At 41.6% G+C, this 14,049-nt stretch overlaps 1 protein-coding gene across 1 annotated transcript in view; it reads right to left on the bottom strand.

Moving 5' to 3' along the window:
- Positions 1–5,795: 5,795 nt before the first annotated feature.
- The window catches only part of Gnai3 (G protein subunit alpha i3), a 39,147-nt gene continuing 30,893 nt past the window's right edge, over positions 5,796–14,049 (bottom strand). Inside the window, exons 6-9 of the mRNA XM_041649558.1 lie at positions 10,619–10,748; positions 10,133–10,286; positions 7,903–8,113; positions 5,796–7,810 (exon numbers count right to left, since the gene is read on the bottom strand). Of these exons, the coding sequence (XP_041505492.1) occupies positions 7,923–8,113; positions 10,133–10,286; positions 10,619–10,748 (475 nt within the window). The 3' untranslated portion in view covers positions 5,796–7,810; positions 7,903–7,922. The remainder of the gene's footprint in view (positions 7,811–7,902; positions 8,114–10,132; positions 10,287–10,618; positions 10,749–14,049) is intronic.

The raw sequence follows: 14,049 nt of genomic DNA, 5'->3' as shown, positions 1-14,049 counted from the left end.
CCATTGTAAGAGCCAATGGAACAGGATTTCTGGCAGAGCAATGAAATTCTCAAGCCAAAACCAGCTGCATTTTAGTCTTCTTCTGTTTTCTGACAGGTTAATGTTTAACTGGCTCAGAGATTCACATAATGTACCTTGCACGCACATCTCACAAAATGACTCTCTCGGCAGACACAGGAGACAGTGACTCCCGAGAGGCCCATCTCCCCAGCTGCTCTCAAACGACGTTAGGATGTGGCCACATATACTAACTCTGTGGGCCCCACTGGGTCCCATTCACCTGCTCGTCCACACCTTAGAACAAAGTCAAAAGGACTTCCTGAAACTTGGCCAAGTCTCCCCTCCAAGGAAATGGGGACACATAGTTGCTGGTGCCATTAGCCCTCGCCCCAGCTCAGCCTGTCCCTCCGTTCCACTCTCTAGAGCTACAGAGAAAGTCAATTTTTACTTTCATGTAAATGGCCTGGTTTTTGATTGTTTTGTTTCTGCTTGCTTGTTTATTTATTTATTTATTTTGGTTTTTCGAGACAGGGTTTCTCTGTGGTTTTGGAGCCTGTCCTGGAACTAGCTCTTGTAGACCAGGCTGGTCTCGAACTCACAGAGATCCGCCTGCCTCTGCCTCCCAAGTGCTGGGATTAAAGGCCTGCGCCACCACCTCCCGGCTTGTTTTTTTATTTTTGAAACACTGTATGGACCGTGATTGTTTTGTTTCTGCTTGCTTGTTTTTTATTTATTTATTTTTTTATATATTTATTTATTAAGTATACAATATTCTGTCTGTGTGTATGCCTGAAGGCCAGAAGAGGGCATCAGATCTCATTACAGATGGTTGTGAGCCACCATGTGGTTGCTGGGAATTGAACTCAGGACCTTTGGAAGAGCAGGCAATGCTCTTAACCGCTGAGCCATCTCTCCAGCCCCGTTTTTTATTTTTGAAACACTGTGTAGACCTCAAACTCACAGAAACCCACCTGTCTGTCCTCCAGTTGTTGGGATTCAAGGTGTGAACAACCAGGTTAAATAGCCTATTTTTATCTGTCATTCTGATTATGTGCATGAAAAGATTTTGTGTAAAAAAAAAAGCACACAAAAATGCTTAAAATCAAATCTACGGCATTTATTCTGCTCTTTCTTTTGCCTCATTAAAAGCTGATGTTAGTCACTATGTGAGATGTCATATTCTTTGTAAGCCAGCAGAGAGTGTTTTCACCAGCCCAGCCCTCGTCTTCTATTGCAACCTTAGTTCTTAGAAAGCTGAATTCAACAGGAACTAAGATAAACAGGTTCCCACGCTGAACTGAGCAGCACAAAAGTATAATCAAATTTGTTTACCAGCCTAAGTTCCTGTTATACAGCCTTAAACAGCACCGAGAGGCTGTGAGGCACTTCCTACCACCGCGTGGTTAGAGAACACTGTGACAACCTGGTAGAGGCTGCTAGAATCTCACATAAATCTGATGGGTATTTTAACACTGGGATGACAGTTCAGGACAAATACTGTGTAAATCCACGTATCTGCGGAACGTAAGAGCCTGAAAAAGAGAAGAGAATGGTGGGCACGAGGGCCCGGAAGAAGAGGAACCGGGAGTTACTATTTAGCATGTAGAACTTCCCATTAGGAGAAGAAATAAATTGTGGAGATGGATGGGGGTGAAGGAAATCTAATAGTGGGAATGTGCTCTTTACTTAATTATAAAACCTGGAGCTCTTGTTATGTATTCTTTCCTGCAGTAAAAACAATGGAAAAGCAATTAGCAATGTGCTGGGCACTTTCTGTGGGTAAAGAAATGAGACAAAAAAGCAGAAGCCATTCAGTGGAAGACACACAGACTTTTAAGAATCACTATTCCCTGCTGTTTTCAAGGCCAAGCAGCATTTCAACCCCACTCTCTGCTTGGAGAAAAGCCGGAGGTGCTGTGCTGGTGTGGTGGTGAAGGGGGAGGAGCTTATCTCCCACTGTCCTCTTTACCCAGCACAGCCCCCCAGAGCTGACTCCACTGCTGGCCAAGGATGGCAAGTGCTAGAGCCTGGGGGTGCTGCCTGCAGTCACACAGGGTACCGAGACTGAAATGGGAACATACCAGTGGGAACAGAAAATAAGATGGCTGAATACAAAACAAAGACTTTACTCTGTTTCACAAGAAAAACAGAAATTCAGGATCAACTCCATCCATGTCTGCCATATGCTGTGTGCAGCAGCTGCCGCAAACAAAGGCGTTGTGAGACATTAGTATAATCCTGATTATCATAAAGCACATTACAAAACATCTTCAAATGTTTGTTTCTATCTGGTCAAAATTATGGAGTATCATACCTGGTATTTATTTAGTGTGGCCCACCTTTGGACAGCACAAGTGGAACGTAAGACTGAAAGTGACCTGCTCAAAGGTTCACGGCTTAGGTAGAAGCTGCGGAAGAGTGGAACCCAGCACTCCAAGTAATTCTCAGTCTCCTAAGATTTCTAAGAGGTCTCAGGACTTTTGTCCTACATGAGCAAAGATTTAAAAACAAAAAAGTAATTTCTAGAATTCTATCGATCTCTCTCACAAACTTCTCAGTTACACTGTCTGAATAGCCCAACGAATATCGAGGTGGGCCTGGAGATAGGTACAAGATGACATAGGCCAGATCACACAAAACCAATTTAGCCAATGTATTAAAGTTAGCCAATTTAACATACTGCAATAATGTATCACTAATTATTTATTACTTCTGCCACCTTGTGATCCCCATAAATGCATATTTATCTGTTAGTACACACATTTGTCACAGGATATATATATATATATATATATATATATATATATATATATAGAGAGAGAGAGAGAGAGAGCGCGAGAGAGCGCGAGAGAGAGCGCGAGAGTGTGTGTTTGGTTTTTTAAGACAGGGTTTCTCTATGCAGTCCTGGAACTTGCATTGTAGACCAGGCTGGCCTTGAACTCACTGAGATCTGCCTGCTTCTGTCTCCCTGAGTGCTGGGATTAAGGGTGTACGCCACCACTGCCTGGCCTTGTCACAAGATTTTTTTAAACATTTTACTGCATAAATAAATACTGTAAATAAATGATGTGGAAATAAATGTTTGTGTGTCCCAAGTCTCTTGAAATTCTGCATAAAAATTAAATACTCTGCACCTGAGCTGTAGAAATGGTTTGACCCAGCAGCCCTCATACCAATTGTCTGTACGAAAGGCACTTTTAAGGCATGCGAGAAAATAAATTTAGAAATGTTAAGACATTTTATTTCCGTGTATGAGTGTTCTGCCTTTATCTATGTATGTGCTTGACCACCACTTGTACCTGGTGTCCACAGAAGACGATGTCACAGTCCCAGGAACTGGAGTTATCAATGGTGGGTGCTGGGAACTAAAATCAAATCCTTGGGAAAAGCAGCCAGTGCTCTTAACTCCTGAGATAATCCCTAACACCTAGAAGTATTTCTAAATTACTGACAGAAACCCTGTCGTTCACTAGTGACTTTGCAATTATGCATGAATACATGTTTTTCTTAATATTAGTTTGTTCTGTTTTCTCAAATTTACTTTAAACAAACAAACAAACAAAAACCACGTTTTCCCAAGGTGTCTTTGTGAGTTTTAATTTAGTTCAGTTAGTCGGGGAATCTGCATAAATTAACCATGCACTCCAAGTGTCAGCATCATTCCTCAGGACTCTGTGTGTGTGCATGCGCACAAGATGAGAGAATGAAGACCTTGACCATTATGGAAATCAGTGTCCTTGCTTCTAAAGAGAAACCTTTATTTCCACTTCCTAAAAGTTCATATTGAAACCAAGTTTCCATGGCAAGCCTCTAGATGTCCTGTATTTTGTGTGTGTGTGTGTGTGTGTGTGTGTGTGTGTGTGCTTATGGAAACCATATAATAATGTACAATGGTCAGAGTCACATGGGGAGCTCTGTCTGATCCAGTTCAGGTCTCTGGTCTGTACTATGGAGCCTGAGAAAGAACACAATAATTACCTGGGATAGAGGCAAACTAAGCTAACATTTTCCCGAGAGCAGCATACAAGGAAAGCAAGATTCCCAAACAGTAACACTCACCAACCTCAGTGCTATTTAGCTTTGATCAGAGGACTGTGATTGACATCCTTAACATCTGGAAGAAGGAAAAGTCAAAGAAAAGTTTTTAACTAAAATGAGATTGCCTTCACTTTCTAGGTGATTTCAATCCACAGAGTCCTGCAACAAGCGCTTAACCAGCGGGAGATATGACTGTGACACTCAGCCCAGAGAAGCGCTAGCTAAAGCCACAGCTACACACAGCAAGGGCAGCCAGGAAAGCCAGCAGTGCCAGGGGGTGGTGGCACACGCCTTTATCCCAGCACACAGGAGGCAGAGGCAGGCAGATCTGTGAGCCTTAAGTCTGTAAAGTGGACATACAGGACTGTTACAAAAAACAGAGGGGAGAGGGAGGGAGAGAGGGAGAGATTGGTTAAAAAGTCTATGTGTATGTATAATTATATGAGACTTTTTAAAAGAAAATTTTTTTTTTTTTTTTTGTTTTTCGAAGCAGGGTTTCTCTGTAGCTTTTGTATCTGTCCCGGAACTAGCTCTTGTAGACCAGGCTGGCCTCGAACTCCCAGAGATCGGCCTGCCTCTGCCTCCCGAGTACTGGGATTAAAGGCGTGTGCCACCATCGCCCGGCTAAAAGAAAAAAAATTTTTTTTAAATATTTATTTATTATGTATACAATATTTTGTCTACATGTATGCCTGCAGGCCAGAAGAGGGCACCAGACCTCATTACAGATGGTTGTGAGCCACCATGTGGTTGCTGGGAATTGAACTCAGGACCTTTGGAAGAGCAGGCAATGCTCTTAACCTCTGAGCCATCTCTCCAGCCCAAAAGAAAATTTTTTAATTGGTCCACTTGTCCTATGATTTTAGTAGCTTTTAAACAGTAACAACCCATCAGTTAAGTAATACAGTGAGCTAGAGCTGTACAATTTAGAATTCGAATTATCTAAGATGAAAATATTATGTGAAGATCCAGTGACAGACACCGGTAATAGTTTTGGGGGTTTCACGGCAGGTGTAGTCTTTCACAAGCCTGGACTGATTAGGTGAGGAAAGACAGTCCATTAGAGGAATACCTCCCATCTGCCCAAACTTCCATTCAGGAGAAGATGTGGCTGTCAAACTAAGGTCAATCTATTGTTTTTTAATTAAATAAACATTAATTTTCTTAGTTGACTTCTTAGATGATCCAAAGGTCTGGCCACCTTAAAATGAACATTTTTTTTTTTTTTTTTTTTTTTTTTTTTGGTTTTTTCGAGTCAGGGTTTCTCTGTGGTTTTGGAGCCTGTCCTGGAACTAGCTCTTGTAGACCAGGCTGGTCTCGAACTCACAGAGATCCGCCTGCCTCTGCCTCCCAAGTGCTGGGATTAAAGGCGTGCGCCACCACCGCCCGGCTTTAAAATGAACATTATCCATTATAAAACTCCAGCATTTCCCAGATGAAACTCCTAACTTTTGGCTTCAATCTTTTTCCTCCAGGCTCATAGGATGTTTAACTCCCACATTCTGACTCTGCCTAGGAAATGTTGAACACAAGTTAGAGATCTGAAAGCCTAGCTGAACAGGAGCACTTTAGAGTTCACAGATCACCAGCCCACGACCAAGAAGTCAATCTCTTCAGACAGTTTTGGTCATTTTTCCCCTTCGGGTCAGCTCTGAAACTCCAACTGCCCCCTCCCATCCTAAATGAAGGTATCTGACTGGTTAGGATGATTCCATGTAAACAGAAAGCAATAGAAGTAGTATGTAGAGGCCAAGAAGTAGAGAACTTCTATTTTTAATTAACAGAAAGGTTTAAAAAATAGACAGATTCAAATGAAAAATACAAAATGCATTCTAAAGTAAAATTAAGCATGGATTATCTATTATTTTAATTATCAACACCATTTCATTAAACCCAAAGTATAGAAAAGTCATGAAAACAACATTTCACTAGTTCTCGTTCCCAGATATTTTATATTACAGAATACAGCAAAGGAAAGACAAGTTCAGAGTAGGACTTAGGAACCCCTACACTTGGAAATTAGGTCAATTGCTGATTAAAATCAATACTTTTCTTTCTTTCAGATGACATTTTCCTAGACCTAAAGAAATGCATGTCAGATAATAGTTATTCTGTCTGCACAAGAATGATTTCCCCGTGAGAATTAAAAATTTTAAAAGCTGCCGGCAAAGGCACTGGTCACTGTGGCTTGCTCTTCGAAGCAGTTCTGACCACCAACCTTTTAAATGAGTAGGAGGTGTCATCAGAAGATGAACCGGGTCCAATCTGAAAAGACTGGACCTCAAAAGGCACTGCTCAAACGACTGGTCTGAAATGCTCAAAATGCACTCTGTTTGCCAACCTCAGAGGCCCACTCGGTGTTCAATGACAGTTGCTATACATTGTACAAAAGGACTGTCGCTCTCAGCACAAGCAGAATATACACCAGGAAGCCGGACTATGACTCACACCCTCGTACACAGACTGGACAGAACACCCTCAGCCCTAGATTTGAGAACAGCACCACAAATCCAGAGACCCATTCTACCGAAACCCACTCTCAAAGGCCAAAGCATACTCAGCAGGAGCAAAAGGAAACAAAAGACAGGGTTTCCAGAAAGGACTAGTTACAAGCAGGAGTAATCCTGAACTCTTTACTCACCATTTTAATACTGCTGCCAACTGTAACAGATTAACATCTGCACACATGACAAAGTGGAAAAAAGCCCCCAAAGGCAAGTTTAGAAAAAGAGCAGCCTGACTATGGATCACTACAATTAACACTGCTACAGCAAAACCAACGGCAAACAGGGGTTTGGCACCACGTTTACAGGAAAAGCATGCACTGTTAATACAGCTTAGATGTCTCCCAACAAAAAAGGCCACGAAGATGGAAAATAGGGGCACCTCATACAAGATTCTCCATGACGGAGACAAACAGGCAAGAATCAAGTGGTCACTTTAGTAGATCTGTAGCAGCAAGTCATTGGTTCTCAATTTAGCAGTCTGCATCTCTAACTGACAGCTATCCTGTGTGTGACTGTATCCAAGAAGCGGAGTTTCTATCATATTACGTCAGTACTCACCTAGAAATTTGGTAACCAGCATAAACAAGGCTAACCTTCAACCACAGCTTAGGAAATGAGTGCTAGGAGCAAACTGTAGAGCTCTCCAATTTAACTGCTGGTTGGAAGCCACCATGGCACTTTAAACATGACGGCAACACGAATTTCATTCAGAAAAGCTGTAGTAACGTAGTCCCAATAACCAGGAAAAAATTTAATTATGGAAATATTACACCTGACTGTTCCAAGAGGTAAAAACAAACAGCTCCTACTAAGAGGAATATTTTCAAGATGTCTGGTCACATCATGTGCATAGTTAAGACTGAGTTCTCAGAAGATTCTTTTGCAAACAAGTAAGATTTTTTTAGTTTTTCTTCTCTTGATGAGAAAAATCTTAGAAACTAACTACTGGTGATTTGTTAAGAAGGAAAAAAGTAAGCTACATATTTAAGTTCTGGAATGCAGCACCTTGACGTCAACACGCCCTAAACATTTGAGATTAGAAAATCCGAGCGATGCCTAGATGAGCCAGCCACACTTTACAGCTGTTCCAATTCCAATGTTTGACGCGAACGCCTCATGCCAACTAAACATTCCCTAATACAGAAGATTGTGCTAAAGAGTGCTAAGATTCTGCATGCTGCTGCCATTCCCTGGTCCCATCATGCTTGCAGCTGACCCAAGAGACAGCAGGTGGTGTCGGGTCTCAACACTCCTCATTGCAGTAACTGAAAAAGAAGAACACCATTAATTAGAAAACAACTACAAAGGCAGACAGAACACCCCACCAGAGCAGTGTAACCAACTGCCGAGAGTTTACCTGTCACTAATCCCGTCTCCTCAATAAAGCCCACATTCCTTTAGGTTGTTTTTAATGATGACATCTGTAACAGCATCAAACACAAACTGCACATTTTTGGTGTCTGTGGCACAGGTGAAGTGAGTGTAGATCTCCTTGGTATCTTTTCTTCGGTTCAGATCTTCGAACTGGCACTGAATGTAAGCAGCTGCCTCTTCGTATGTATTGGAGCCTGAAACAGACAACCAACACTGTCAGCTCCAATCATAACAGCCATCCATATGTACTTAAGAAAGGCAACACCACACAACTGAATACAAACAGAATTATTCCTCTATTTCTGTTGTCATTAGGATGTTCACTACATTCTTCAGGAAAACGGACTACCACTGTAAAATAAAATCATCACACACAAGGAATAAGGAAAATAACAAGTTTCACTTCCTCTTCATTTAGATTGTTTAGCTAAAAAAGAAATCTAGACAGTGTACAGAGGAAAAGTAGGCAGTTATGTTTCTGGACAATGCAAGTGTTTAAAAGGCACATGTTGCCCCTTGGAGTGATCCTGAAATAAGGATCCCAAGAAGGTAAAGCATTCATTTCAAAATTATTCCAGTTTTTAAAAGGCTTAAGTCAAGGCAAACTAGCAGATGGAAAGAAGTGGGACCCTAGTGCTATACTCTGACACAGGTCTCACTCTCATGACTTCCTACCTCATCCTCCCAATGCAGCATTCAGGCATCACCATTATGCACAGCTAGCAACACACTTTAAAGGCTGAGTTCCATCTCAATAGAGCTGCTGCTTTTTAAGGAGTAGGGAGGAGAAGACCAACAGCTAGCCTTACTTTTAATACGTATCATCAGCACTCGCCATCTACTTTCTACATCATCTTTTGGCCTTGGGAAGCCTTTAGTTAGGACAGACTTAGAAACTGCCTGTTAAAGCCAGGTAAATTACACAAAGACAACATGCAGCTGGTAGTGCTGGCCTGGAGGGATGGCTCAGCCCTTGAAGGCTAGGCTCACAACCTAACTATAAGAACAGTTAGCTCGCCAGATGGTGGTGGCACACACCTTTAGTCCCAGCATTCGGGAGGCAGAGGCAGGCGGATCTCTGTGAGTTCGAGGCCAGCCTGGTCTACAGAGCAAGTTCCAGGACAGCTCCAAAGCTACAGAGAAACCCTGTCTTGAAAACCCAAACAAACACCAAAAAACCCCACACAAAACAGTCAGTTCCAAAGGTCATTTTCTAGTCTTTTTGAAATCTGTATTGCTGACTACTCACTTTGTAAGCATGTTCCTTGCTTTCTTAAGTGTAAATCATTACACTTATTTATTTATTTATGGGGTGTATGTATGTGGGTTCATGCATGCCACAGTGTGCACATGGTAGTCAGAGGGCATCTTCCAGGAGTTGGTTCTGTAAGTCCCAGGGACTGAACTTGGGTCATCAGGCTTAGCAAAAAGCACCTTTACCTGCAGAGCCATCCCCCTGGCCCAGTGCCCTAAAGTAAGATACTGGTTGTTTTCTTTTATAGACTTTATAAACCTTTATTTCTCTCCTATTGATAGCTAGCATGTTTCTCACTTTCTCTCCTCATTTTACAATCATCTCTCTGACTATAAAAAGAATATCATGTCTCAGCTAACAAGAGTCCTTCTATGGAAATAATTAACTATGGCTTTTCACATAGTGGTACAGTCCTGCCATTCTTGTTTGTGATCCCTAATCTCAAATAACTGACTGGCCTCCAGCTTTTTACTTTTTTTTTTTTTTTTTTTGGTTTTTCAAGACAGGGTTTGGCTGTACTTTTAGAGCCTGTCCTGGAACTGGCTCTTATAGACCAAGCTGGTCTCAAACTCACAGAGCTCACAGAGAACTGCCTGCTTCTGCCTCCCAAGTGCTGGGATTAAAGGCGTGCACTACCACCGCCTGGCATACTTTCTTTAGCCATAACCAGAATCTTTTGCTAGAAACTCAACTGGCGGTTAAAGCAATCCCAGTGCAGCCTCGTTGTTTTAATGGAGGGACACAGAAATGGTGGCAATGCCATCTTTCATCTTATGAACTGAATAGCCAAGAAAGTCAGTAAGTGGACAGAAAAGAAAGAATGAACACGGAGTTGAGGTAAGAGATGAAGGTTACTTGCAGTGGGTACAGTATGTACAGTATGTACCCACCAGAACTCCACGTTACACCCAGTGAATGCGTGAGTCATCGCTGCTGACCTAAGACCCACAACCTTTACCTGTGTATTCTGGGTAACAGATTGTTAATGGGCTCCTCTTTATTTTTTCCTCAAAAAGGTCTTTCTTATTAAGAAAGAGGATGATTGACGTGTCTGTAAACCACTTGTTGTTACAAATGCTGTCAAACAGTTTCATGCTTTCATGCATCCGGTTCTGAAAAGCAAACAGGATTTGGATGGGTTAGCAGCAAAATGAACTCACGGAACTAAGTTAGACATTAGCATAGCTTGAAGCTGAGTCAATCTTGATTTGTGTAATTCTTGGGGTTAGAGGATGAGAAGGGATGGCTGACAAGATGCAATCCTGTCCACATAATGTGGCTACCGAGAGCAAATGGAGACTGGAACAATTAATTGGTTTTGGAAATCTAACCTCAATGACAAGAAAATACAGGGCATTAAGTTTGGTTTTTGTGAGCAAATGGTGGCAACCCATCTTCCTATGAGTTCTGTCCATTTCCAGCTGTATCGAATGTTTTAACATACCATTTCCTCATCCTCGGCCAGAACAAGGTCATAGTCACTGAGGGCCACACAGAAGATAATCGCTGTCACTCCCTCAAAACAGTGAATCCACTTTTTCCGTTCTGATCTTTGGCCGCCTACATCAAACATTCTGAGTAAAGAAAGAAAGCCCAGATTCAGCAAAGTCACATTTACAGTTCTCTCTAGTCTGTCATGGTTAAGAACCTCCTCGTTATGACATATTCAAATCCCACTTATAAGAGAAAAGACAAGGTTCAAATCAAATATGTCTAAGTAATTGTCAGTGGCTAAAAGCAGAGCCCACAGCTGAGCCTCCTCCCTTTCAAAACATGTACTGGATGTGCCAAATGTCAGCAGAGTTAAAACTAAAAGTGGATTGAAGGAAGGAAGGAAAAGAAAGAACCCATGCAGAGCTGAAGAGCCCAGCTGAAGATAACTGCAGCCATAGCAACTGGTGTTTGCTGGGTGTTTACCATGGTGCCAGGCACTACACCCTAGACCATGGCACTCTAAATCCACTTTCTTTCTTTTAAAGATTTATTTATTATGTATACATTGTTCCGCTTGCTTGCCAAAAGAGGGCACCATATATCATTATATGATGGCTGGAAAGTCACCAAGAGGTTGCTGGGAATTGAACTCAGGACCTCTGGAAGAGCAGCTGGCACTCTTAATCTCTGAGCCATGTCTCCAGCCCCTCTAACTCCACTTTCTTTCCTTAGCCTCACTATGCTGCCTCTCAAAGTGGCTTGTTTCTGTACTCCCAACTTGCATTCTGAGTCCCAAGTTTATTTGCCTTGTGTTAATGAAAAACATACAGAGATACTTGCATAAAAAATTAAATTTTATATTGGAATTCTAAGAATTGATCAATATTTTTTTTAAATCCCTGCACCAAGTTTGGGGGTAATGACTCAGCCAGTATTCTGGAGGCCTAGAAGAATGGCAAGTTCAAGGCCAGCCTGTGCTACACTGCAGGACTATCTCAAAATAAATAAGCCTAAGCAGCATTTCCCAACACCATATCTTGCTTGAACCTAATCAGCAGTAGCAAAGCCTCAACTGCTCACACACTATGTTCTGTTCCAGACTTATTTTAGACCTCTAAGTGCTAAGTTTGTGTCAACAGTGTCTGTTTTTACTTTCTACAATGACAGGAACAGCTGACCTTCTCGGATGGGGTCAGCAGTCAAATGTTCACATACTCTCACGATCCGTGTCTGGCTAGTGAGTGCAATCTTCAGTAACTCAGAGCCTAAATGTCCAGCGATTTTTTTGCTCCATAGATTAAGAGAAGTAAGATCCATGTGCTTTCTCTAAATACGTCTGACGTGAGCATTCATCCTCTCTCTTCCTGGCCCAACTCTCCCTTCTGAAGGATCCTGTAGTTCTTTGCAACCTTTGGTCTTGTGCGACAGCTAAATGATGTCATCACAAGTTGGCCTTAGTCCAGAGTCCACTGAAGGGCTTAAAAAGGCTAACATTTCACCATATAAATCTTTGAAAGAGAGGTATATTAGCACACCAATAATTGCATTTAACGTCCCGTTTTCTGTAAAGTCCATAAAACTAGCAGAATGCTATAAATTCCCACTACCAGCTTTTAGTACATAGTAACACAGTATTATTCACTAACAGATCAACATTTTATAAACATTACCTCATAACTGAGAGGCAAGTAAGTAATTACACAATGCCTTGCATATGGTAGATGCTCAATAAATGTTTGAATAAATGGATAGTGGTTTTGCCTAGAGAGAAGAGGAAAAGGAAGAGGTGATAGTACTTCATAATCAGGTATCTCCAGCCAATAATAACGTGGATGTGGCACTTTCATCTGACTGGCTACTCATCCTAGCATAGAAAGAGAGTAAGTAATTTGACTTGGCTACTGACCCTTACATAGAAAGACAAGGTTACCTAGCTAAAGACCATTCTATGAATGACCAAAAATGTTTCCCACACTAAATATTGGTTTTGGTATTTAATTAGAATTGAATTATTAATTTTACAGTACACAAAGAAACATCTCATTCCTATGGCTTCAAGGGTAATCCATACAGTTTCTGCTGATTTTGTTATTAAGTTCATCAGTACTTAAGATAAGCAGCCAGTTCACCCTAAAATCCTTCACTAGGTTTCAAATCCAAGTTAGTGTGCTAAGATTCCAATACCTTACCACGTAGTGGTGCATGCTTTTAATCCTAGTACTCAGGAGGCAGGCAGAGGCAGGCAGATCTCTGAGTTTGTGGCCAGCCTGGTCTACAGAGTGAGTGAGTTATAGGACAGTCAAGGCTACATAGAGAGACTACGTCTCAAACAAATAAAAAGACTTCAATACCTTGCTGGCTGGGTAGAGGTGCACACTTTAACCTTTAATCCCAGAACTCAGGACAGCCAAGGCTACACAGAGAAATCCTGTCTCAAACCCTGCCAACCCCAAGAATTCCAATACCTCAACTGGTACTGGTGCTTAAGTCCTGTGTGGACTTGGAAGCCCTGACTCTTCACTTGAGGATCTGAGGTAGCGCTCCCTTTGTGTGCAGTAGCAGTGACTTCCACACTCACACAGTCACAACCAAGTAACCTCTCAAAACCTTACAACACCCAGCGTTGGAGGGGGAAAGGTTGCTTCCAACTCAAAGGTCACGAACAGAAAAAAAGGAAGCAACAGCAGTTTTAGCATTTTAAAAAGAGAAGCGGAGGCTTTTTCTTAGAATGACTGGTGTCAGGAAGAAATTCTTTTAAAGCACTAGAATGTCCTCTAGAACAATTGCTATTTGTGTCATCACCATAAAACACCTCTATTCCCAGGCCTACTTTGCACGGCATACATCAATACAAAAGCCAAGTTTAGCTCCACCCCATTAAGCTTAGTGGGAAGGGGCCACTGAGAGAATGCTGCTAAGAAAATATTTCTATTTTAGTATCACAATGTCAGAACAAAGCCATCTATGAAAGTTATTTTCTAACTACTCAGCACTGTTGCAATCCTAACAACACTCAATACCTATTTGGCAACTAAGAAAAAAGTCTTGAAAATAAATATGAATTAACACAGATTGGCAATTACATGATTAATTCTAATGGTAGGTAAACTGTTAATTAGTTTTACATTCAATTTCCTCTAAATGGGCATAAATACTTATGTTACTTGGAGAAAAAAATAAATATGTGGAAAAAAAAAGTATGTGCGTTTCAATCAGATGCGACCTTAAGCTAATGGCCGATAAATATATTTAGTTTCTAAACCAAGGACCCCTGCTTACAAAACTTTACACCCCTACAGAGAATTTAACTAAGAGGGACTAATAAGCCAGGTGTGGTGGTGTATGCCTGAGCACTCGGCAGTTAGCAGCAGAGGATGCAAGTTTGAGGCCAACCTGTTCTACATAGTGAGGCCTTGTTTCAAAACCCAAAACAAGTCCATG

The sequence above is a fragment of the Microtus oregoni genome, unplaced genomic scaffold (genome assembly GCF_018167655.1).
Source record: "Microtus oregoni isolate MIOR12 unplaced genomic scaffold, Mior012 000000F_ref0000247, whole genome shotgun sequence".
NCBI classification, from domain to species: Eukaryota; Metazoa; Chordata; class Mammalia; order Rodentia; family Cricetidae; genus Microtus; species Microtus oregoni.
Note: the sequence above shows the minus strand (reverse complement) of the source record. Positions and strands in the feature narration are given on the sequence as shown.